Here is a 26,877-nt window from a genome sequence, read left to right as displayed (position 1 = left end):
AACGTGATAATGAAGCCCACTGGCGGCATAGGGAGGGTGCAGTCCAAGATCTCCTGAGGTCAGCAAAGCTGGAGAAGGACCAAAGACATGTGGCAGCTCTGTGCATGCCTGTGGCTCTTTCTGTTGTCCTGGTGACTTCTGCTATCTCTGCCAAGATGGGAAGAGGTCTCAAAGGGTAGCCTGCTCCCTATGTCTTCATAGTCCCACTCTTTTAGAAATGGTGAGCCAGACCCAGACAGACATGTTTCCTTGGCTGCAGGCAGAGTGGCACCATCCAGCACACCACACAGGGGCTATATTCTATCAATAAGCAATCTCTATCTGAAGCTCAGGCACCCGTGTCTTCCAGCCCTTTCCGTCTCACTGTCTACCCAGGGTGGACTTCTCAGAGGTTAGCAACAACCTCTTCCCCCCTCCTTTTTTTGACTCATCTGGGTGACCAGAGTTGTCATTACCAATGTTTTTAGACTCCTGAGGCCTAGCCCAATATCCTGGATTTCCTAGGGAGTGACTAGATTCTCCCAGACATCTTCTCTCCTCTTTGCTTTATTTCAAGCAAGAATAATGCTATAAAGTGAAGGACACCAGTTCTGATTATGCAATCATAATTGAAAGAAATTCGTCCAAGCTGAAAAATTTCTGTTATATTGAAGACTGTTAGAATAGGAAGAATCAAAAGAAGGAAGGTCAAGGAGTAATAAATGTTTGCTTTCTCTCCATGCTGTAATAGAATAATAGAACATGTTAAAATAGAAAAAATTCTCAAAAGATGGTGGAAAGTCAAGAGCTTTGAGAAGCAAAATAGACACTCACATCTTCAGAATTCACTGAAACAATGTTCAGAGATGAGACAGGCAGGATTCCACGGTGTGTTATACTAATAGGAAAAAACTGTTGAAGAGCAATGAGAAGTTCTCAAAAATGCAAATCTGATTGTGTCATCACAAATGGTTTCGATAAAGATGACAAGGGGGCTGTGCTTGGAGGACTCAGTGTGTTTGTAGGGGGAGTGGTGAGATGAGCTCTTGAGTGGACGTGTACAAAGGGAAGAGAGGAGGAAGAGGAACAAAAGAGGATGGTATATACCTTTGAGAGTTATGGCAGGGATGCTAAATCCTAAGTGTAATGAGGCCTGTGTTTTGTTTTATTTTTTTAAGCCTGCGACAAAGAATCAAATAAATATGTTTGGGGGCAGTAAAATATCAAGGAGGAATGTGCTTGTACCAGGAATTCATGTGGTAAGGTTGACGGTGTCTTGGTAGGTGTTATGGGTTGAATATGTACCACCAAAAGATAGGTTGAAGTGCTAATCCCTGGTTTCTCAGAATGCAACCTTACTTGAAAGTAGAGTCATTGCCATTGGAATTAGGTAAGATAAAGTTATACTGCAGAGGAGAGAGAGACATAGAGGAAAGAGAATGCCATGTGAAGGGACAGACACACGAGAGCAGGTGCCATGTGGTAATGGAGGCAGAGATGAGAGTGATGCAGTGGCAAGACAAGGAGCTCCAGGGACCAACAGCCACCACCAGATGCTGGGGGGAGGCAAAGAAAGATTCTGCCCAGAGTCAGAGGGAGCATGAACCTGCTGACACCTGACTTTGAACTTCTAGCCTCAAGAACTGTAAGACAACACATTTCTGTTGTTTTAAGCCACCCAGTTTGTGGTACTTTGTTGTGGCAGCCCTGGGAAACCAACAGCATAGGCAGTCCTCATAAGACGCCCTCTCTTGCCTGCTTCTCCCCGTCGCATCATCCTCACCATTCTGAGAGGGAGACCTTGATGAGCCATCTGCTGTCCATCTCATGCACATTCTCAGGCCCACAATTTCTTTTTGGAAGACCAAGTCTTCAAGGCTTGTGTCGTGTATGGGTGTTAGGATGTGGCGCCAGGGATGCTTTTACTTATTATTTTGCACAGCCTCTTCATGTTGTGTGCTTAGGCAGACTTTTCCTCTCAGCAACAAAGGTAACAGGCTTGCCAACGCTTTCTCCAATTCACGGGCTAGTTGCACTGAATCTCCTAGAAAGATTCCAGTTGAGGAAGAATCACCAAGATGATCACATCTTTCTGACTGTCGCCAACTTCAATTTCCTTGGTTGCTGTGATGCTCATTTGGATAAGTCTTGAGGTCAAAGTTCAGCTCCAACTCCAGGACATCCTGAGAAATGCCAGACTGGAATGCATCTGTCTTTCTGCCATTAGGTTCCAAGTCTTCATACCTAAACTGAATATGGCCTTTTTTTCCGCCTAAGCACCAGTCCAGGAAAAGGATGAGTGATAGAACTCCATTTCTTTCTTTAAGAGAGTTTTAAACCTGGAAAAATGTAGACACAATGGTGTCTGGAATTTACCAGGTACTTACAAAAAACTCTTTGTGGATAAACTCAAAAAAATCATAGGACATGAAAAAGGAACATTTGATAGATTAATATTTAACTTATTTGAATAGTCAAATAAAAAGCCTGCTGATGAATGGGGCCAAGTCAACTTGGATTGGTGGATTCTATTTTCATGATATTGGGATCTGTGAAGTCCCCAATTCTGAATACATTTATTTTAATAATTGAGATGAAGGGATAGAAAGCATGTAAAGCAAGTTTATAAACAGATTGACACATGGAAAGATGGCAAATCATGTTAGGAAAAAAATCAGAAAAACATCTTGTTGGCTTATGCATCTGATTTTGGTTTGGGGAAATCTGACTTCCAATCATGCAGGTGCCATTAACCTATTAATAACAGACAGGGGAACAAGTGCTGCCACTTCTTAAGGGATGCCAGAGAAGCTGGAAAAAGAGTCAACTGCATTGCTAAGTCCTAAGAAGGAGAGGGAAAAGGAAGGACTCTAAGTATGCAAGATGGAAAACAGGAAGATGAGCTGGTGAAAAGTTGTGTGTACATAACAGAAGTGGACGTGAAACAAGGGAACCTGGAGAAACCCTGAGGGATCATGACTTTATTCTTAGAGTACAAACTTACCCAAGCCATTTAGTGTGCCAATGATTGTAATATCTATTTTACAAAGGAAAAACACAGTGGCTTAAAATGATGTACATTGACCACCTCACAGTGTCTGTAGGTCAGGAATGTGAGCATGATTTAGCTGGGTCCTCTGGCTCTGAGTTTCTCATAAGGCTGCAGTCAAGGTGTTGGCTGGGGCTGTAGTCATCTCAAGGCTTGCCTGAGGAAGGATCCACTTCCATGTTCACTTACATGGTTATTAGCAGAATTCAGTTGCTCATGGGCTGTAGGACTGAGGGCCTCAGTTCCCTGCTGGCTGTTGGCCAGATACCTTCCCTCAGTTCTCTGCTCTGTTGGCCTCTCCATAGGGAAGCTCACAACAGGGCAGCTGGCTTCCCTCGGAGCAGGCAAGCAAGAGAGGAGAGAACTAGCAAGTCAGGAGCCAGAATCTTTTTGACATCTCTTTGCTTTTGCCACATTCTGTTTGTTAGAAGCAGTCCCCAGGTCTAGCCCACACTTGAGAGGAGGGAATTACACCAGGGTGTGGGCACCAGGAGGTGGGATCATTGGAAGCCATCATAGAAGCTGCCCACCACAGGGGCATAACCAGGATTAGACTTTGTCAACAGCAGAAAAGTTTGGCAGATAAATGTTTGCATTCCTCTATCAAGGAGGATGTACAGATGCTTCCATCTTAAGATTTTTCAACTTTATACAATATTGTGAAAGAGATATGCATTCCAGAAGAAACTGTACTTTGAATTTTGAATTTTGAGCCTTTCCTGGTCTAGTGATGTGTGGTGTGGTGATCTCTTGTGATGCTGGACAGCAGCAGCGAGCCACAGCTCCTAGTCAGCCATGTGATCGTGAGGGTAAACAACCAGCACTCTGCTGTATATTGTGCTTCTAGATGATTTTGTCCAACTGTAGGTGAACATATGTGTTCTGAGCACATTTAGAGTAGGCTAGACTAAGGTATGATGTTTGATAGATTAGCTGTGTTAAATGCATTTTTGACCTACAATATTTTCAATTTGCAATGGGTTTATCTGGACGTAACTCTATCATAAGTTGAGGGGCATCTGTCATGTTACTAACCTCACTTGCTCATGTTGAATGCTATGTTAAAAAATTAGGAAGGGTCTTTAAAAATTGAAAGGGCGATGTATGGAAAGAATGCAGTGAAGGAGGCAGCAGGTTAGAAAAGAGAAACCAAGAACCTAAGAGAAACATGAGAAAACCATTATATGAGGGGACTCCAAAAAGTTCATGGAAAAATGGAATTAAAAGATAAAAATAAAAAATATGAATTTTATTTGTCAACGTAAGCTCCATCAAGTTCAAGACACTTTTGTAAGTGATGATACCAGCCATTTAGTCCATTGAGAAAGAACTGAGGATTCTGAGAATTTAACCATGTTAATGCAGTCTTTTTCACATTATTAACTGAAGAAAATGGGTGTCCTTTAAAGATTTTTTAAGATTAGGAAACAAAAGAAGTCAGAAAGAGCCAAATCAGAACTGCACAGTGGATGCCTAATGATTTCCCATTGAAACGCTCACAAAATTGCCCTTGTTTGATGAGAGGAAGGAGCAGGACCATTGTTATGGTGGAGAAGGACTCTCTGGTGAAGCTTTCCTGGGTGTTTTTCTACTAAAGCTTTGGCTACCGTCCTCAAAACATTCTCATAATAAGCAGATGTTATTGTTCTTTGGCCCTCCAGAAAGCCAACAAGCAAAATGCCTTGAACATCCCAAAAAACTGTTGCCATGACCTTTGCTCTTGACCAGTCTACTTTTGTTTTGAATGGACCACACTCCCAGCTTTTGGTAGCCACTGCTTTGGTTGTCCTTTGTATTCAGGATCATACTGAAAAAGCCATGTTTGATCTCCTGTTACAATTCTTAGAAGAAATGCTTCAGAATCTTGATCCCATTTGTTTAAAATTTTCATTGAAAACTCAGCTCTTGTCTGCAGCTTATATGGGTGCAATGGTTTTGGCACCCATTGAGTGGAAAGTTTGCTTTTAATTTTTCAGTCAGAATTGTGTAAGTTGAACAATTGAGATGTCTATGATGTTGATTATTGTTTGTGTTGTTAATCTTCAGTCCTCTTCAGTTAGAGCATGGACAAGATTAATTTTTTCCTAAAATATGGATGTGGATAATTCTGTCACTGCGGGCTTCATCTTCAACATCATGTCACACTTTCTTAAAGCAAGTTACCCATTTATAAATGACTGATTTCTTTGGGGCACTGTCCCCATAAACTTTTCCTGAAACATCAGTGATTTCACCACTCTTCCATCCAAGCTTCACCATAAATTTGGTGTTTATTCTTGCTTTAATTTTAGCAGAATTCACATTGCTCTAATAGGGGCTCCTTCCACATGGATGTCTTATCCTTCTTAGTTCCTCACACTAGATCTTGTTCAGACAGTTATGGCAAATCGGTACCGGTTTATTTTGGTGCAACCAAACTTGACTCCATGAAGTTTTTTTCATAATACATGTTTTCCATGAACTCTTTGAAGATCCCTCATATAAGGAAGGTGTATGCATAAACTAGAGTTTCTATTTAAGCATTAAGATGATCTCAAAAGACCCCAGGAGATAGGACCAGACAAATGGAATAGTTTATATGATGAACTTCTGCTTAAAGACAACATAGAATTCTAAGACATCTGTCCCTACCGACCAAAAAATACTTGCGAAGGGGACAAAGCAATACCTAATACCTGAATATGCCATCGTAAGAAACTTCTACAGCCAATTGACAAAGAGTCCTTTATATTTAAAATGGGCAAACTATGTTTTCCAAGACCGTTAACTAAAAGGAGGAATCAAAAAGGAGGAAGAAAAGGCAAATGTTAGGGACATTACTTTAGAATAGACCATCTCCTTCCTAATCTAGGCAGGCCTGGTGATCTGGCTCCTGCCCATCTCTCAGGCTTCTCCCCACCACTCACCTCCTGGTGCCTCATGCTGCAGCCACACTGACCTCCCTGGCAGTCACTAAAACACCAGCTCCTTCCTAAATCTCATTTACTTTAGGTAGGTCCTCAGGTGTTACCTACCCAGAAAGAACTTCCTTGACCATTGTTTAAGACAGCATCGACCTGCCCCATCCTCTTCTGCTGTTTATATTTTTCTTTACAGCAATTACCACTTTCTGAAATTATATTATGCATTTATTTCTTTATCTGTTTATTGCCTGACTTTTCCATTGAGATAAAAAGCTCTATGAATTTAAGGACTTGGCTCACTTCTTTAGACCTAGAAAAGCATGTCACTGGCTCTTATCAATAATGTCTGTTGAGTGAACGAAAAAAAAAAATAGAATAAGTGAAGCCCATAAAAAGCATCTCAGGAGAAGGGCCTAACAGAAAATGGTGAAAAATGTGAAGAAGAAACAATGACAGTTTGCTAGAACTGTGCTAATACAAATTTATAAGCAAGGGGAATATTTATATTTGCGTATAATATATAATCCCTTAAAAAAATCCCGAGAGACTCAAATGAGTTGACGTACTTGCAAATATTTTGTACAGTATTTAAGTCTGCCCCATTTCTCCTTTTAAAAATTTTTTATTATTTTTTATTTTTTTGCTTTTACTCTATCTTCTAAACGAGAGAAAGTCTCTCCCATTTCTCCAGCGAAGTTCTGCCGCGCAGCAACTCTTGCTCTCAATCTCAGTGCACTGGTTAATTTCTGGGGCTTCTCAGGGAAGAGACTAAACTCGCCCTCCCTCTTTAATAAAATGTATTCTTGTCTCTATTTGATTGGCTTTCCCTACCAGACACCCCTTTATCATTGGCCAAGCCTCCAATCCATCACTCCCTCATTTAAACCCTCCATTGGTCCGTTGTAGCAGCGAGCCGGCCGCTGGCTGCAGTCAGGCAGGAGGAGTTCCCCGGTGACGTCAAAGGCACCCCTCGCCCACATTCCAAGGCCTGGGCGGAGACTTCCCGTGGCCCTGCCTTTGTGGGCGGGACATAGTGGAAATAAAGACTTCTGATTGGGTTTGGCGGGTGAGGCGGGTGTCCGATTGGTCACTGCCCTGGAGGAGGTGGGGTCGTAGCTGGGTCCTGGAGCCGAGCTGAGGATCCCTGGGGAGTCTCAAAGTTTGTGTCTGGAGCTGTGGTGGAAAGCGGGCTTATTGCGAAGGGAGTTTCCTGGGATGAGAGCTGATCGCCTGCCTTCATTTTGGGTGCACATCCCGCTTTAATCCCTGCAGCATTCGGTCCGAGCCCTGGACGGCCTGTGTCCCCCGGGGATTCTCAGATCTCCGAGGACAGCGGACGGGAGCCCGTGGCCCTTCTCTCTCCGGCAAAGGAGCAAACGTTTTCCTTCCTAAGTGCACAAACTACACACTCACGCACGCACACGCACGCGGAGGGAGAGGAATCTCGCCGGTCCGGGGCGGCTCTGCCGGTCCTCTCCTGCCCTCCGCATCCTCGCCCCGCGCGGCTCCGACCACCATGGAGGTGCTGGAGAGCGGGGAGCAGGGCGTCCTGCAGTGGGACCGCAAGCTGAGCGAGCTGTCAGAGCCCGGGGACACCGAGGCCCTCATGTACCACACGGTGAGGACTCGGCGGGGCGGAGGCAGGGTGGCTTTTAAAGCGGGGAAGTGTCATCAGACGAACAGCTGGAGACCTGGGGACTGGGAAGGCAGTATTTGGGAAAGGCCATGGCCAGAATCCAGAGGTCTGGGGCGAGGTGGAGTTTTTCTATCTGAGCAGATGAAGGTGGGCAGCTGGCCCTTTTAAACTTTTCATTAGAGTACTGTCACTTTGTATTCCTTTAGCAATTTATACTCCCCCCGCCCCACAGGCTTTTTCTTATCTGTAGGATCATTTCCTATTGCTAACAGTACAGTAATGCAGGAGATGTGTTTGAGAATAACATGCCTCCACCTAGTTTGCTATTAATATTTGTAAGTTTTTAAAAACTGGACAAGAGTAAGTTGTGTTTCCTTTCCATCTGTTTCATGTTCTCTCTCTCTTCCCCTTTCTTATTTATATTTTAAAAAGTACACGTGTGCGTGTGTGCGTGTGTGTGTGTGTGTGTGTGTGTGTTGAAAAGGCTCCTTCACATTAGGCAGAAATCTGCTTTATTTGGCTTCTTAAACTGTGCAGCCAAGAAATCTGCTTCCTCCCTCTTTAGAGGAAAGAGCAGCAGAGGAGTATGGAAAATCTGAGGCAGTTGCATATTTCAGAAAGGCTTTGGGGAAGGTGGGACAGCTCACCAGTTAGTTCCTTGTTCAGCCTTACACTATGCTTCAAACCTCTTTGAGCGTTAAGTTGTCACAGGGCATGCATATTTCTTTTAAAGTTTTAAATTTCAACTTTTTGGTATTAAGTTTGCAAAATAAAATTTTGTTTCTTAACAGCCAGCACTGATAATTTGACTTTGTGCAAGATCTCTTTGTTTCTTTCCTACACATGTAGACATTTGTAATGAGGGGAGGGGCACTAATGAGAAAACGAGAGACTTGGCTCTTTCCTCTTCACGGTTCTTTTAATGGGGTCAGTACTGGGATATTTGAAACTTTAGCGAAATGGCCTGCAGGCTCCACCTCTTTGGCCTTTGACTCTGGCTGACGTTATTTTGGGTTGAGGGATGAGGGCTTCCCTGCTGATTCCCACTGAAGCGTTCGTGGTGGCTGAGAATGGCTTGTTTAAAAAATGCAGAGTGCAGGGCTGAGAGGGAGTGGTAGTTCATGCTGGGGCAAAAGCCAGATGTTCAGCGTGATCTTCTGGGCTTTGCTTACTGAGCCTGTGCCGAGGAGACCATGTGGACTGCATTTGGATTGGGGGCCCAGATGTGCTTCCCATCCTCAGTAAAGAACGTGGAGCATACTGGCCCCTAACTATGTTCTGATTGTTGGGTGCTGCAGATATTTCTACTGACATGGGCTACATTTTAACCCTCTGCAAGAGGGCCTCGCTCTTCTCTTTTGTTCTTAAACATCTTTTATTGTGAAACTGTGTCATCCAGCAGCTGTAATGGCACAGCTGGTGGATGAATTATGCACAGACATCTGCATTGCCCTTCCTGGGCCCTGAAGCTTGTATTTGTGAGATCCCAGGTCAGGATTTGAGATGCTTCCTGTGACTGTGGTATTAACTCCAGGAAGAACAGCTTGGATTGGCTCTAACTAACATCTTTACACACAGTTTCAAGGGTAGAGACGTTACATTCATTGTGATATTAACAGCTGAGTTTTTCTGTCATCGGAATAAAACAGTAATGCCTGTTATTTTTCTTCTAATCCTGTTTTTAAAAAATGATTATGTCTTCCACTTAGGTACATGTCTCTCTTCTGAACAGCTCACTCATATAAAATGCTACTAATCATTGCTACAAGTCAGTGCAACAAACTGTGCATATGAATTACTGTTGAAAGGTATTGGGTTTAGTAGCAAAGACAATTGGGTTATATTCCTTCCAAACTCAGGGAGGTTTGGTAGAGATTTGAACGTAGATAATGTTCTCATCAGTTTCTTGAACTCCGTTGGATATCCAGTGGCAGAAGTGAGTATTACTGCCTTTTGTCCATAATGTGGGATGGCCTGGCCTCCAGCTGACTCTCCATGTGGAAAAAGGATGGCCTGCTCATGCATTCTTTCAAAAAATATATTTGTTCTTTCAATTAATATTTATTGACTATCTTCTGTGTGTCAAACACTATTCTAAGTGACAAAAATTCCTGACCTCTAGAAGTTTACATTCTTTTGTGTGCATATGTGTGTGTGCGTGTGTGTGTGCGTGTGTGTGTGTGTTGTGTGTGTGTAGGGGAAGATAAGCAATAAATGATAAACATAATAAGGAAGTAAGTGGTATTGTGTGTTAGAGGATATAAATGCCATGGTAAAAGTAAAAGTAGAACAGGGTGAATGGGACAGAGAATACAGGATGGAGAAAGGGCAAAGTAAGGGATTGAGTTGAGCGATCAGAGTAAGCCTCTTGTAGAAAATGGACCTGAACAAAGATTTGAAGGAGGTGAGAGTGTTAGCTCAGCAGGATGAAAACCAAGGCAAAGGCCCCAAGATGGGGTGCGTTTGGCTTCAGTCTGTGGTAATATCAAAGTCTGTTTTGGATTCCTCTGTTTGGGTGAGTTTTTTTTTTCCTTTTTTTTTTTTTTATAAATGAAGGTTACTTCTGAGACATCAGTACCTGTTTTTGGAATGACCCAATAAAAGTTTGCAAGTTGAGGAGAGCCTGCAGGGAGGGTAAGGTGCAGATGTAAGTTGGGAGAGTGGTAGAAGATGATGACAGCTGCCATCTAAGGAGAGTTTACCATCCGACAGGCAGGGCCTGCCACCTGTGCTGTGCCACAGGGCCCCATGCTTGATGTTCTGCTGTCACCATCTTTTTTTTAATGTTATTTTTTTTAAATTGCCAAATAATAATTGTACATATTCATGGGGTACATAGTGATGTTTCCATATATAATGTATTGTGATCACATCAGGGTAATTAGCATATTCATCATCTCCAGTATTTATCATTTCTTTGTGTTGGGCATGTTCAATATCCTCTTTCTAGCTATTTGAAACTCTATATTATTGTTAACTATAGTCATTCCACAGTGCTATAGAACGCTAGAACTTATTCCTCCTATCTAACTGTAATTTTGTATCTTTTAACAAATCTCTCCCTGTCCCTCCCTTACCTCTACCCTCTTGAAATTCTTATTAATTTTTGAACAGGGGGCTCCCGTTTTCATTTTGCATCGAGTCCCACAAATCTGTAGCTGGTCCTGCTGGAAGACATCATGTTTAGTGCTTTACAAAAATGATACCATTTAACTCTCTTAACAACCCAACAAAAAAAGCCATTTTATTATTCTCATTTTACATATAAGAAAACCGAGACTTAATATGTTTAAGCAACTTGGCTTAGGTTCACAGCTAATTAGTGACAGAACTAGGGTTCAAATCCAGGTCTGCCTGCCTCCAAAGCCCGAGTTCTTGCTCATCAGGCTATGTGGATGACGGATTCTGACTTAAAGAGAAGGAACTGAGGGAGAGGTTGAGAGAGAATGACTGGGGGACAGAAACTGCTGAGCCTGAAAGCAGCTAATGTTTAACTGAGCCTGCCAGTGGCAGCCACCAAGCCTGCCTAGCGTGATCACTCTTGTTACTCTAAATAGGGATTTAGTTACCACATGCATGATTGCTAATGCCTTGTTTTAGCAAACCTGTCATATACCTTATTATAAAAATTTAGAATGTTCAAGTTGCCTAAGGCTGGGATTATAACATTTCTCAGGCACCTTCTGTTAGCCATCAAGAGCAATGTTTTTCCCATTTGGTTAGCTCTGAAGACTTCTTGGTCCAGAAGGACAAAGGCTTAGAGAAGACAGGTTCAAAGTCTACAAAGTAATGAAGCACATGGATAGGGTGAATATGGACTTGCTCATTAGATCCTGAATTCCTAAAGCTCTGGACTTCCTCTTGAGGCTTAAAAAATAGTTTCCCTAAACATGATGAAATATTATTTTAATTCAGTGAGTACATGCTTTTATGAAAGCTGTTGCTTCAGGATGGGATGCAGGCTAAATGTGGGCTCAGAAAAGATGGCAAAATCTAAAAATGAGGGGAACGTCTCTTAGGGTTTGATACCATTGGTACCTTGCCTCTTTCCACAAACCTGCCTGGATGTCAGGCAATTCTAACATTCATGTTGTGTTCCTCTACGATTCTGGGCAAATTGCATTTCTGGGAATTCTCTGTTGGCTTTTGCAATTTAGAAGAGCAAAATAATCCATGTATATTATATATGTACAGATGGAGTCTGCTCAAGAAATGGATAATTGTTTCTGGGAAGGGGACTTGGGGTGGAGGTCAAGAGAATGAGGAGACTTATCTACATTCTGTACGCTTTCAGACAATTCAAATTTTTACCTGTTGGATGTGTTTAGGAAATGAAGAATTACCACTTGAAGGCACTATGTAAAACTGGACTAGAGGTGATTTTCACTTGGGTGTCCATGCGGGGTAAGGGGGGTTCATTGCTATGCTAAAGCTAAACATGATTCAGGTCAGTGGAGGCCTTGGGTAAAGAAGAGGGGAGGCGGGAATGCTTGGTGGAAACAGGCTCTAAGAGTGGAGGTGGACAGTGGGTTTATGTACGGTAAACCTCACAATCCTAGTGACTTTCTCTTTCTTCTGTCTCATTTTAGCCATCTGGAAAAATAAAGATTTTTATCAATTTTTGCAATGAATATATCCTTTTAAGAGGCATATGATAGGAACTACTAAGTTTTTGCAAAGATAACAGAAGTTCTGCTTGTTTTACATGCACAATCCATATAAAGCCAGTTATTTATAGTTATTTGGTTATGCTATGAAAATTTATATCTGGTTGGTTCTTAAAGTGAAATGGCTGATCACAGTTAGTGGTAGGTAGGGAGTTAAGGGAATGTTCAACCTGCCTGGTGTCCAGATGGAAAGACCATCTGGCTTCCACATCTCTCACTGGTCGCTGAGGAGAAGGAGTTGGCTGATCTCACAGGCTGGGTGGTTTCCACTTCCTCCTGGCTGGCCCAGAGACTGATATGGTTCCAATGGGATATTGAAGCTTTTGGTTTGATGTTCCACCCTGAAATCAACTCCCATGATTGGCCAGGTCCTGAAGGGGGATCTGGGTCCTCGTTGGCTGAGAATGCCATTACTTATGGTCACCTGACCTCCAAAACCTGAATAAACGTAATGAGTTATAGCAGGAGACAAAATTGGGAAGTGAGTATAATTTGTTGTCAAGGCCCTCGCTAGACCTTTCCATACCCTTTCTTCACCACTTTAATGTTCCCCTCCCTTCTCAGGCCCCAAGTGCTCACTATAATTGATGTTCTCTTTCCAACTCCCCCTCTTCAAATTTTGTTCTCAGGAAAGATTTTATAAGCTTATACTAAAAATTTAAATATTAGTAAGGCTTAATGTGTCACCCCTAAATGGGCCTCTATATTTAACAATAATAACTTCAGGTCAAAAGAATGAATCTCTGAATGGGGACCTTAAAGCAATAGGGAGGTAGTAGGGGAGGAATATTTGGGGACTAGGAAGGGACCTTTCAGTACCCCTCTATTAGTCCACACATGTGGCCCTTATCCAGAAGGCAGCCTTGCTCATGCATTGCTTGTTTGTCTACAATCTAAAGGATTTCCATTGGCTTGGCAAGAAAAATCTTTGCCTCCTTATTTATTAATAATTGTCTCTGAAATTGTTCTCATGGTGTGAACATGGTTTGGGGGAAGATAGATGTGGCATAGTCTTGAAAGGGGACAGGGCAGTGCAGAGTTTTGCGTTTGCCTTCCTTGCAAGGTACCTGAGTTATAGTGTTCTATGGAAGCACGAGCTGTGATGCAATGTTGCTTTTGCAGGAGAAATGAGGCATTGCATTTAGATCAATAATGGAATCAATTACAATGCTTGCAGCTGCAAGCAACTGAAAACTGACTCAGATTGACTTATACAATAAGTAACTTACTCTCTCATGTTGTAAGAGACTTAGCAATATAGCTCCTTGCTTGGCTGACTGAGCAGCTCCTCAGTGTTCCCTCGGACCTTGGCTCCCTGTATCCATGTGCAGTTTTAGTCTTCAGGCTGGAGGCCTGATGGACATATGAGGTGCAGGTGTTGCATTCAAAATGACAATAGCCAGAGGAAGAGAGGTTGTCTCTTCCTTGTGTCCCTTTTTTAGGAGGGAAGAAACTTTTCTTAGTCACCCGCCAGCCGAGTTTATTTAGAGCTTTGTTGATAAGGTTTGGGTCACATGACCGTTCCTAAACCAGTGTCTGGAAAGGGGAATGGGATTTATATTATTGGCTTAGCTTAATCATTTAGGGATGGGGAAGATATTGGAGCCTCAACCAGAATGACTATTGTAATGATCATTAGTAAAATAATCCGAGTTAACTGTTCTTTCTTTAGCCAAAAGGTGTGTTAGTTTTCTCATAATCATGGGCTAGCAACCAGAAAATGTTTTAAAATCCATAAGAATTTGCCCTGGGAGCAAAAGAGCAAACCCAAGTACTGTGCCACTTGCAAAATTCTAAGGACATTATCCAGTTGTGCTACCAGTGCCCAATGAAGGAAGACTGTAGAGATAGGAACAGCCTCTCTGAAATGCATGCAAAGGCTCTTCGTGGGGTGGAGGTCAGGAGAAAAGTACGCTGTGTCTTGACTCACTAACTAGGACATGTAGAATGAACTATGTTATCTGGACTGTCTGCATCAGGGTCAAATACCAGGACTGGAGGGAGCTAGCTGAGCCTGTAATCATGCTCACCATGCAAGACAAGAATGACTTGTTCTTTTTGAGGTCCACAGCGGGCAGAGAGCTGAATGCCATTTTTCAAAGAACCTATTTTTCCAGTTGCATATGGCTATTCAAATATTGATAGGCCACGTGTGCCTGTTTGCAGCTTGACTGCCCGCCTCAGCCTGGCATGGCTGTAACCTGTCCGCTGTCTCTCTTGGAGCAAATGGCCTTAGGCCTTGGCTGGGCATTTAGTACGGTCGAGGCCTATGCAGAGAGCCTGAATTGTGCAAGTGAACGACCTTATGAATGAGGGAGTAGTGTCCACATTCCCTGCCTGCGTGGGGTCAAAATTAAAAGGAAATGATGAGACCCACCATCTTTGGATCAACCTTGAGCCTATTCTTCCTTCTCCCTGCTCACTCGATGCTTTCTGGTTCTTTCAGAGAAAGTTCTAAGTGATCTTGATTTTACCCTGAATTGAATTGTATGGGTTACTCATGAAGCATTTGAGAAGTATTGACCCATTTTATCTATGGAGAATCTGAGACTCAGAGTAGTAGAGAGACTTGCTTAGCTGGGACATAAGCTCCTCGAGGACAGGAGACATGACTTTGTCTTTTCTTTACCCCCATGATGCTTAGTCAAGTGTAGGAAGCTCAGCAAAACACAATAATCATTTGATGCATGATTAAGGGGAGTGAGGCAGTCGTGGAGAATGGATAAGCTAGGTGGCCTTGGCTTCTTTTGTTAATATATTTTTAAAACTCTGGATTCTTGTAAATGCATCTGCAAATGTGAAAATTTAGTATGATAGTGACTTGGGTAATTTGATATCTTTTCTTGTTTTTTTAGAAAACAAGATGAGGGTGAGGTGGCTGAAGTTGAGACTGACTTGAGGCTTCATTGTGGATGGGGTTTTGAGCCAGGCAGATTTGGTGTTGAGGGCCCCGGGTTCTCTGGTGACCTGGGGCCTGTTACTTTACCTATTTAGTTCTCAGTTTCTTCGCAGGTCACTGCTGGCCCGTATAGATGTACTTTTCCACCCTGTCCCCTGAGTCAAATGTCTTCTCTTTGAGGATGAGGTATTTTGACCTTAGGAGTTGAACGTCACTCAGGAAGCAGAAGGGGCCTGTAATTATTCTCTCTCATGCATCTTTATTTCCTCTCCTCCTCAGCTTCTACCTTCTGCTATAAACACAGGTCTCTGCCGTGAACACGTTTGCCAGATGCCCCTTCTTGCTGATTTCTTTTCTCTTGTTTACTGCCAGCCTTTCTCAAACAAGCGGTCAACAGTTACGACCTCCATTTCCTCTCTCTCTGCTCCTGTCCCCTCTGTGCCCTGGCTTCTACAGCTGATCGTAGGTCCTCCATCCTCTCCCTAACTGCTAAATCCAATAGTCTTTTCTCTGTCTTTACCTGCTGGGCTTTATGGAAATATATCACAGTATTGACCACAGGGTCATCTCCTAACTTGTTTTTGCTTTGGCATGTATGACACTCTGGTGGACTTAGTTTTTCCTTCTTTTCTGGCTTCCTTACTACCTGTGAAATGGGAGCATATGGTACATGGCCTTTTTTTCTCTCTGTATGCTCCCCTGGGCTCCACTTTCAACTTCAGTGCAGCTGGTTCTCAGATCTTTGTTATTTGTCTATTGACAGAAAGCAGATCTTTGGAGTATGACTCAAGATCGTTCTGGGTCCACTTTAGCAGCAGAACAGCACTGGTTGGGTAACCCTTGAATCTTTATGATGTGCTTCTCTGACAGCAAAGAGCTGGAGACACTTTGATCCCTCTTATCACTCTGCACCCATTTATCTCAGGGAATGTTTAGTGACTCAGCTCTCTTGCAGTGTAAACCCATGAGGAGCTCATGGGTCGTTCCTGGGACACAGCTGCTTCTAGAGTCAGTGTCACCCATTAGATGCAGGCTGTGTTTTGCCTAGAATTTTGCTTATACTTTGGCTTGGGAAACCATCTGTGGTGTTCTGCAGGGCTATGTCTAGTCTTTCATGTGTGGAAGGTCAATGCAAAAGTCAGACATAACTTCCTAGATCACGTACCATCTGTCCCTCTGGTGTGTATGGCTGCTGTTGGGCTTGGTTACAATCGCCTCATGCTGAATTGCCTGCTTTTGAGTTGCTCTATTTAGTTGTAATTTATTTACCTAAATTTTACTGACATTACTGAAGAGCTTTTTTAAGAGTTGAGATGAGTTACTCTGAACCACCCAAATCTCTATGCCTTCCTCTCATTACAACTATCAAATGGTAGTTCTTGGAAGGAAGTTTTTCTTTGGAGGATAAAGCCTTTTGATGTGTGAGCTCGTCCAGTACAATTTACTTCCCATCTTTAGTCTTACTTTGTCCAACTGTAAAATTCTGCATTTGTGTCACGGGGTCCCAAAGTCCCATTGGTATTACGTGTATTGCGCTTCTGCTGTCAAAAGTTTCCCATCTTTAAAAAATGGGCTATTTAAAACAACATCAACAACAACAACAACAGTCAGTTGATTGCATATTTCATCTGGGCAGCTCGATTAGCAAGTATAATTTTGCATTTTGTAGTTTCTGTTTTCTGACTTAAAACCTTGCTTAAGTACAACCCAGACAAAATAAAGAATGGAAAAACAGAGAGGCACAGAGGTAGGAAACATTTTTTTAACATCAGAAAAAAATCTCTTCAGACTTCTTGGCAAATAAGAGGAGTCTGGGGAAAAAAAATCCACAAACAGTTTCCTAGTTGTCTGAGTGGAATATTCTGGTTTTTAACATTTCATATCTTGGAAATGTCTGAATAGTTTTTGTTTAAAGGGAAATTCCTTTTGGCTGAGAAAGAGCTAGCAGGATTCAAACCGATAGGATGGTGTTTTTAGAAAACTTGGAGGAAATAGGATTTGTGATAAAAATGCTTTCTCATTGGCTGTGTTGAACAGAAGTTTAAATCCAAGGTTACTCATCATAGCATTTTAAAGGTTCAGCCATTAACTCCTTCCTTCCCCTCGCTTCCTATCTGCATATCCTGGGGAAATATCTCTCACAGCTGGTCCTTCCTCCAATTTGAGGAACTTAATGAACTGCTTTTCAAAGCATGTGCATTGAATTCCTTCCTAGGCAAGGAATATACATTCTTGAAAGCTTGTTTGTAGGTTCTAACAGGAGAGCACAACTACTCGTATACCCTTGACTGAAAAATGGTCCTCATCTCTTGGGAAAGGTTGTCCTCTTTGACTAAGCTCGCAGCTTCAGGAGGGATGCACGTGGAGCGGTGAAGGAGGAAGGGGACACCCGCCTAGCCAGCCAAATCAGCCGAATAAACCCTGGCAATCAATGGGGTGACAGATGTTGCAGCCAGATCACCCTCACATCCTGGAATATACATTCTTGACCTTGTGGCTCTCCTAGTAGAGTGGGATGGAAGATATGTAAACAAGCCATTAAATACCTGGTATATGTTTAGCATTAGAGCTGTGTTCAAAGTATTTCTGTAGCAAAGAGAATAGAATGACAAATCTGAAGGGGATGAAGAGTTGGGGAACACTTCACAGAGCAGGTGATATTTACAGTGGGTGGTGAAGTATGAATAGGAGTTTTCCAGGCAGTGAGAGCAGCAGGTATAGAGTAGGAATGTGTAAAAATTCATGGTTGATTCTAGTAGGAATGTGTAAAAATTCATGGTTGATTCTAGGAATCCCAAGTAGTTTTATGTAGTTGGAGAGTAGGGTGCCCTGTGGGGAGTGCTGGGAGACATGACAAGATCATGAAAGATATGCATGCTCTGTGAACCATTTGGACATTCTTTTGTAGGCAGAAGGGTGGGAGGCTTTTAACAAGAGAGGAACAGGAGCCGAAATGTGTCTTAGAAAGGAAAGCCTAGTGGGTGTGAAGGATGGATTTGAGGGTAGAATTGATGGTGGCAAGCTGATCTGCTGGCTGCTCTTTCAACAAGACCCCACGGGGGCCTGAACCTGAAGGGAGGAGCAAATGAATGCAAGAAAAGATTAGAAGCCAGACCTGGAAACTTGGCAATTGTGGGGCCTGAGAGAGGCACATGGGAGACTTTCTGTTTGCTGACTTGGTAGGCTGAGTTGATGGTGTTGCCGTTTGCATAGAACCGGAATATTTGGAGGGGGAATGAGTTTGGCAGGAGAGATAATGAGTTCAATTTCAGACACAGTAATTCTGACGTATTTGTGGAACATTCATAGGAGCAACGCCTGAAAGGCATTTGGAAACTTCGGTCTGGAATTCTGGAAAAAGGTCTGGACTGGAGCTGTCGATTCGAGTGTTGGGATTCTGGTGGGGGATTAGAGAAGCCAATAGTCTGTCTAAGAGAGTCCGGAAAGGTCACAGAGAGTGGGAGGAGTAGGAGGGAAGGGCTCGGTGTGGAGCCCTGGGGCACCGGAAGGGCTGGCTGGGGAGAGGACCCTGCAGATGGAACTCGGAAAGAATTGGCAGAAAAAGTGGAGAAAAGCCAGGAACATTCCACTGCAGGATCCACGAGAGGGGAGACTTGCTACAGAGTGGTCCAGATAAATAAGGGCTGAGTGTGTTCTTCAGCTGACCACCAAGTACTCCCAGGACTTACTGGCGTGTTAGCTCAGGGCGGTGCCCGTGTCTCTGCAGCCACAGGATGCACTGTAATCAGGGCCTGTGTGCGTGGTATGTGGCATTCTATGGGGAAGTGGAGGCCTGGTTTCCAGGCGAGAGTACAAGCTAAAGAAGGGCAGGAACTGAACTGGGTAATATACACAGCCCTGCCTCTCTCTTTCTTTTTTTCTTTTTCTTCTTCTTATCTTTTTTCTTTTTTTGAGACAGAGTCTCACTGGGTTGCCTGGGCTAGAGTGCAGTGGCATCAGCCTAGCTCACAGCAACCTCAAACTCCTGGGCTCAAGCAATCCTCCTGCCTCAGCCTCCCGAGTAGCTGGGACTACAGGCGCATGCCACTATGCCCAGCTAATTTTTCTATTTTTTGTAGAGACAGGGGTCTTGTTCTTGCTCAGGCTGCTCTTAAACTCTTGACGTCAAGGGATCCTCCCACCTCAGCCTCCCAGAGTGCTAGGATTACAGGCATGCGCCACTGTGCCCAGCCTCTTCTTTTTTTCTTATAACAAGATTAATGTCAGTCCTCAAAATTGGCCTTGGAGACTGTCACTGGTGCTTATGTAATTTTATGAGGGTCCTTTCTTCATTCTTCTCTGCAGACCGAGTCCATCTACTGCTGGACACCCTTCGTGTTGGCAAGCAGGAGTTTGTGCGTGTGTCTCCTTTGCGCGTGTGCCATTTCTGCTTTGGGGTATGCAGAAAGATGGCCTCTGGACTCATTATATTGCGAAAGAGTGTTGGGATTTCCCAAATGACTCTAAGGTCTGAGGCCTTTTTTTTCTTTATTTCTTGCGACTCTTCCACTGAGAACGCGTCAAGTGGATCTACTGAATGCCAAAAACGAGTTTGATCACAGAAGCATCGACAATATTTAAATGGTAGAAACATAGGAAAAAAAACTTAATCTGTTCCATTTTTGTATGAAATAGTAATAGGGCAGGTGAAGACAAATGGCTTTGTAACAAGAATTTGAGCCTGTGGAAGGAACATTAAGGTAGATGATTGTAGCTTCCAAGAAAATGTGCAGCTAAAGCCTGGGTTTCAGGACCTACAAAGGGGCCATGGTGGGACACATTCCTGCTCCCCTCCTGTGTCCCTCCTGCTGCCGTTGCTGGATTCTGCCCTTTCTGTCTACTTCTCTGTGTCCTGAGGAACAGGGATGTGAGGAGGAAGCTCTTCAGGTGGGCGAAGTTGGACACACGAGGGCTGAGGACAGAGGAGGGTGGAGAGTAAGGAGAATTCTGCTTCCAGACAGCACAGGGAGGGAGGGGGCCCCTTCGCAGTCCAGAGCAGAGCAGGCTCTTTCCTGGAGACACGGAGTTTAGGATTCGCCCCCCAGTTCAGCTGCGTGGTGAGTTAAGTGGGTTTCTCTGGCCCAACTGCGAAACAGATGACTATTTATCATATTATTTTAATAAGAAGATGTCTTGTGAGTTTGAAACACCTATGTTAAAAACTTTTTTAAAAAATGGAGTTTATTTTTTAGAGCAGTTTTAGGTTCACAGCAAAACTGAGCAGGAAGTGCAGAGAGTCCTTCCATACCCCTTGTACCAGCAACACACAGCCTGCCCCACTGTCCACATCCTGCTGTTGCAGACTTTTGGGCGTATGGATTCATAAGCTGGGGTTACCTGTGGCAGCTTTTGGTTTTAACTTTGTTTTTAAAAAATTAGTTTCGGATAAGCTTCCTTTTGTAGTTCAGTAAGAAGCCAGATTGGCCCACAAGAGACTTCACGTGTATGTGTATGCTGTTTTTGTTTTGTGTCAATAAAAACTTATTCAGACAACCAGGCACAGACCTATAGATTTCAGTAGAATACAATTAAAAAGTTATTAATAAAACACGATGTGGAATTTTTCCCCTGTTTCCATTTACAAATGACTTGGACACTGGACGTTGTCCTTTGTAAAGGGGTGGGATCTAGCAGGGAAATCCTGTATTTTTTTGTAACCGAAGGACTTGATGCTGATCTTTGTAGTTACGACTTTTAACTTCCTACCCTGGGATGGTACTCATTTCTGTGGCCCTGCCTGGAGTTGTTTTTCTGGTTCTACTCTGGGTTGGGGAGTTTTCTTTCCAGGTTCCCCTGCAGCCCAAGACCCACATTTGGGAGCCCTGGGAGGCCTGGGGCAGTGGGCTGAGGGCGCCAAGACCAAATCCAGCTGGAGCAAACCTGCCGCCCTGGGGCTTAGGGCATCGTGTCCTCCCCGAGACACCCTGTGACCCTGGCAGTCTTAACAAACGCATTTTCTTGTACAGTGTGAAAGACGGGCAGTAAAGTTGCTGCAGGGAAACGATTTGGTTTTTCAGCTGCGTTTACAAGTTGAGGAACATGAGGCTCATCGAAACCCGGTGTTTCCTTTTGATTTAAATACAGACTTATAGGAGGAAACTGAAATTAAGTCTGGCCCAGCAGAAAGGTGGGATGGTGGAGTGGACTGAGCATGAATGAGGAAGTTTCAGCTTCGTTTTCCTACCCTTCCTGTTTCTGTCGTGGGATCCTAAATGTCCTGTTGCCTTCTGATTGCTCAGACACTGGGGGCAGATTGATAGAAGGAAGTCTGGAGTCAGCACAACCTCACAGCCCTCATCACCACTGACAAATGATTAATTTAGTGTTTCTGAGCCCTGTGGACTTGGCATTCGTGGAAAATGATGATATCTGCGTGGCGCATTGAGGTAATGGATGAGGCTGAGCACAGTGGGTGGATCCATCCCAGTGGCGCCGTCACTCCAGCCTCTGCTGCCACCTGTACCCCTTCTTCCCAGTCCCTCGGAGCTGGGACACTCCATGGCACAATTGTTGGGAAATGCTGGTAAGTGTGTTTGTCTGTTGTTTGTCTCCTCCAACAACATGTAAGCACCACGAAAGCAGAGATTTCACCTGTTCTATCCGCTTCTGTGTTCCCAGCTCCCACAACAGTGCCAGGCACATCGTTGTAAATGTTTGGTAAACAAATGGACTCTGGGCTTATAATCTGGTTTTGTCTCTCTTTACTGAGGCTATTTCACAAGGCCATGATAGAGGATGAATGAATGATGTAAATAAAGTGTCTATCCCAGTGTCTGGTACATAGCCACTACTTAGGAGATACTAAATTCTTTTCTTCCATTTCTCCACTTCAGTAATTTCAGAAGGGCATAGGAAGAAAACCCTTGCTGAATTCTGAACTTATGGAAGAAATCAGTAAATAGAATAAGGCCTCTTTTTATTGTGGCCTAACTGTGAAAAGACATTTAGGGAAGAAGAACCTAAAAGTTTTTTTGGTTCCTGTCTGAATCCTCTTTGGCTCAAGGGCTGGCATGGATTTGCATGACTGAATTCACACTTCGATTTTTCAGGCACCTGCTTCTGAGGAACTGAAATTCTTTTTAAGTTTTCGGGGCTGGGTTGGCAGCAGGTGTTAGCATTTTTCAAGTTACAAGAGGGAAGACAGGAAGAGGACGACCCATTCCATGTCTCTGCTATGCTGAGAAACACCATCTATCATGGGACATTGAGATCATTTACACTGGTTTTTGTGATATAAAAAGTTTTTCTGGGGCTGATTGTGGTACATTTAGGAATCCACTAACAGGAAGAAAGTGGGGAAGGGACAATAGGAATGGCATTGGGCAGCTGTGGTGGGGCTGCTGCCCACAATGTCAGGGCCATGCTGAAGGTCTCTCCATCTGCCTGGCACTGCCTGTCCCCTGGGGCTTCTCAGTACAGCACCTCTGTAGTGCTGTTGGTAACGACAGCAAAGGCATTTAAGCCACACGCTCTCTCTCTGACCCATGGCCTGAACCGCATCCAGCCTTGGACATTCCAAAGCAATTGATGTACATCGAGTTCAGCAAGAGACTCTCCCCTGAGTCCTGCTTTCTTGGGAAGCAGGGTTCTAAGTTGGTCTTCTGTGTCTTCCTTTTGTCTGGACCAACCAGCATTTTAACAAGTTCCATGTAGAACTGGCATGTGAATGGACCCCTTTCCGTAATGTCTGATTACTTTAAGAATTTCAGTAGGGTTTTGGGGGGGAACTGTTAGAAACCTGTTTCTAAATCTCCATCTCCTCTGGAAGTTATAAATTTTTATTTTAAGCAAAAATAAAAAAAGCACAAAAAACAAACCACATTGCTGATAGTGGGGTTGAATGTGACACAGAGAAATTGCTTAGCTGCGGAGGCTAACACGTTTTAGTGAATTACCTGATGGTTCTTCTCTACCCGGCTACATTACTGTAAAACGTTTGCAATCTGGGGTACTTTTAAAGATCTTTGGTCTTTTAGGAAATGCAGATGCCTTTCATAAAGAAGTTTGTTCTTTGGTATTTGCCAACTGAAAGAAAAATATCCTATCCTGGTAGGTAAATTGTGTTTCCCCCATTGCCTACTTGAGCCAAGTTTGCTTTTTGAAAAACAAAACAAAAAGTAACAACAACAAAAACACAAGAACAAAAGTATCAGGAACACAATTATCTATGTCACTTGACTCAAAAATACAGTAATTTAAACATGTAAGGGCTACTTTCTCGTGAACCAAGAAATCCTGAGCAAAGACCTGCAGGGCTGGTGTGGTTGAGCAGAGCTGGTGGAGCCCAGGATTTTCCCACCTTTTCTTCCTGCCGTCTTTAGCAGATAGACCTTTGTCCTCACGACCACAAGATGACTGCTTCCCCTCCAGCCTAACACAAGCCTGCCTGGCGGAAAAAAGAGGGAGGGCAAAGCAGGAAGGGGCAGTACCTTTATTGGGGAAGCCAAGGCTTTCTTGGAGGCCTCCAGCAGAATCCCTCTTAGGTTTTACTGGCCGGCCCTACTGCAAGGGAGGCCAGGAAGGTGAGTGCGTTAGCTGGATACTTTGCTAGTGGGAATAAAATTGGTATGTGTGATAGTAAGGAGGATGGCAGCAGTGTCTGCCACACCACAAAGTTACATTTTCCCAAACTTACGGAATCCTGGGTCTGGTAGGGACCTGTGAGATGGCCGAGAACAACCTGTTCATCTCACAGGTAAGGGAACTTCTGTATTTCCTTCAACTTCTGCTCAGTGTACAGAAAACCTCAATGGCACTTTTTGGCACTCCTTGGCCAGGACACTCATCCCCTGATCCGCAAACTGTGCCCGGAATGTGAGTGGGTTTTGAAGTCCGTTTCACTGGAGAGGAAAGTGTCGGGGGAACAGGCAGCATGCGTATGGGGATCAAAAGGCCTGATTATGCTTTCTCAGGAAAAGCAGCCAAAAATAACTACTGACTGGGCCGCCTCTGAGTGCAGGACCTGGAATCTAGCCTCCTGGAAGGATCACAAAAGCCATGGAGGACTCAGCCCTGCTCTTGAGACACGAATGCCTGGTAGGGATGGCAGAACAATTGCATGGAAGAGACAGAGCAGAGAAAGTCCATGGCTCATCAAGTAGCCAGGCCGAGAAGGAGGCTTAGTGGAATTGGCTTTGACCAAGGATTTGTAGAGGTCTATTATTTGGTGGAGAGCCATGGTGTGTGGAAATACTGATTGAGATTTAGCAGCTTTGCCTGGTTGGAGCAATTTAACAACACCTGCCTGAAGCCGGGTGTGTTTTCTTTAGAAGAGCAGCCTGAGTTGACAGTGTTTATGGACTCCTTGCTGTGTGCAGAGGGAACTTGTCTAAAAGACCACTAGCTCTGTACCAGTGTTTCCTTTGAATTTTTGATTTTTGTCCTCCCTTCCCTCCCCCATCTCTGGTACTGCCTGGTAGCCCTGACATTACACTTCTGCCCTTGCTTCTCCTGGTTAAGATTCCTTCTTTGGGGGCCCAGCCAGTCTCCTCAGTCCTGGGCCTGTGTGATAGATAGTGCCCTGGAGGGTGTTCTCCACCTGGCCTGCTATGTGGCAGGGGAGGCGAAAGTGAGGTGGTTAGTGCCTCAGCGCTCTCATGCATGGACCAGGGGGGCTGTGCTTTGGCATATGGCACATCTGGGTGTATTAGCCTGCTTGGGCTGCTATAGCAAAATACCACAGATGGGGTGGCTTGAACAACAGACGTTTATTTCTCACAGTTCTAGAGCTGGGAAGTCCAAGATCACGGTGCTGGCTGTTTCTGTTCCTGGTGAGGGCTCTCTTCCTGGCTTGTGGATGGCCACCTTCTCGCTATGTCCTCACATGGTGGAGAGAGAATGATCTCTCTTCCTTCTTGTCAGGTTCTCTTCTTATAAAGTTACTAATCCCATCATGAGGGCCCCAACCCCTGACCTCATCTAACCCTCAGGCTCTGTCTCCAAATACCATCACATTGGGGGTTAGGGCTTTAACATATGGATTTTCAGGGGACACAATTCAGCTCATAGCCCTGGGGATTCACTAGAGTTTCATAAGGCTCCCAAATGACACATGGTGGTGACCAGGCAGTGTACCTTCTGGAAGAAATCTGTAAGAGTTGAAAACCTATAGAGGTGGAGTTCTTAGGCTTTGTTTAAGGACTCAGGAGGGTCTGGGAGCCTCTGGAAATACTCTCTGGAATATTGTATATGTAGAGTGTATGCATACCTTTTATCATGACATTTTTGAAAGGTACATGACCCAAACAATATTAAGAGCTACTGTCCTGGAGACTGTACCTCTGGAATAGAGGACAAGAGGGAACAGGTCTGTGCACAGTGGTATCTACGCCCAGCATCCTGTGTGCACTGGCCAGGCCCCCAGCCCGTTGTGCTGCTCTGTCCCCCAGAGCATACAGGGGGCCCTGCTTCCTCCTGCTGCCGGGCACCTGCTGACAGTGAGCGTACTACCCAAGGACTAAAGTGAGAACCCTTCCCCAGAAGCTGACTGTGCATCTGTACCCGAAACCTAAACCTTTATCCTCTTTTGTTTTTTATTTTTGGAGCAAACCCTATTTTTGGAGACCACATGAAATGAGTGGCTGTCTTACATCATAAGCCAGAAAAACCATTTTGCTTGTTAAAGACATTTCAGAGTATTCTAAAGAATCTGACGCAAAATAGACAAAAGTAGAAATTGACTTTTCTGCCCATAAATAGAGGGTTCTGGTCCCCAAGTTCATTCATTCCCTCCCTGAGTTAAACCATCACCCACCCTGCTGGACGTCCTGGTGCAACGGCCCCTCTAGGCGAACTGACCTCAAGAGCAGAGCTGGGGCCCGTGGGTACACATTTTTGGTCTGTGACCTTGTTTCCCAGTGGATTTCTGTGGAGGCTGAAGTACTTTCCAGACCCATGCTTATTTTTTTTTTCTTCTCTGCTTCCTGGTCCTCCCACGTTGCTCATTCTTCTTTACACCCATTTTGAATTTTATTTTACCTCGTATTATATGTTTCCTTTAAGTCACTTCAGTCCTTTTTGAAACATGTGGACATAAATATATTTAAAAAGCACAGACCCCTGTAGAATCTGGGCTTAGCCTAGGGCTGGATCACTTCTACCGCTAGTCCCTGAAAGATGCTAGACACCTTTGCCAGTGTCCCGCCTCGTCTTTCCCCACCTGGGCTTCCTTTTCTTCATCTCCTTTCTGTCCTTCTCTTTCCTTTTTTGTGTCCATTGCTCCCCTCTTTCTCTCGCTCACTCAGGCCTTTCCCTTTCCCTTCTTCTCTGGGCTCTAACTGTGCCATTGGTCCTAGAGCTTCACTCAGCCCTGACAGGTGTGAGGACCTGAACTCAGGGTTTGGAATCTGTTCTTAGATTCCTCTGCCTTATTGCAAGGACTTGGGGTCCCCAGCAGATGATGGCATCAGGAGGATGCCACATTAACAGTGTGCATCTTTAAGGGTCTTTGGGGAGATTTCTGTTTGGCATTTGCAAACTGCAGAATTGACTTTCTAAATGTATGGAGTAGAGGGGGACCAAGGAGGGGTCACATTGTGGAGGAACAGGGGTCAATGTACAAATCAAGAGCAAGAATTGTGAAGAGCTGAATGAGGAATTTTATTAGTGGCTAGGGGAAAATTTATTCCCTATTTTCCCTATCCTGCCTCCTCCCTCTCAGTTGAAAGGACCTTCATTTGGTCTATAGCTCTACCAGTTCTGGAGCCCACATTGAGAAATCACATGTCATGTATTTTAAGAGCCCA

The 26,877-nt window shown here is 44.1% G+C and overlaps 1 protein-coding gene across 1 annotated transcript in view; it reads left to right on the top strand.

Annotated features, from left to right (window-relative positions):
* Positions 1–7,046: 7,046 nt before the first annotated feature.
* CREB3L2 (cAMP responsive element binding protein 3-like 2) overlaps positions 7,047–26,877 on the top strand; it is a 139,230-nt gene continuing 119,399 nt past the window's right edge. Inside the window, exon 1 of the mRNA XM_012642787.1 lies at positions 7,047–7,549. Coding sequence (XP_012498241.1) covers positions 7,448–7,549 — 102 coding nt within the window. The 5' untranslated portion in view covers positions 7,047–7,447. The remainder of the gene's footprint in view (positions 7,550–26,877) is intronic.

The sequence above is a fragment of the Propithecus coquereli genome, unplaced genomic scaffold, assembly GCF_000956105.1.
Source record: "Propithecus coquereli isolate 6110/MARCELLA unplaced genomic scaffold, Pcoq_1.0 Scaffold186, whole genome shotgun sequence".
Lineage (NCBI taxonomy): Eukaryota > Metazoa > Chordata > Mammalia > Primates > Indriidae > Propithecus > Propithecus coquereli.
This window is presented reverse-complemented; position numbering and strand designations above follow the sequence as displayed.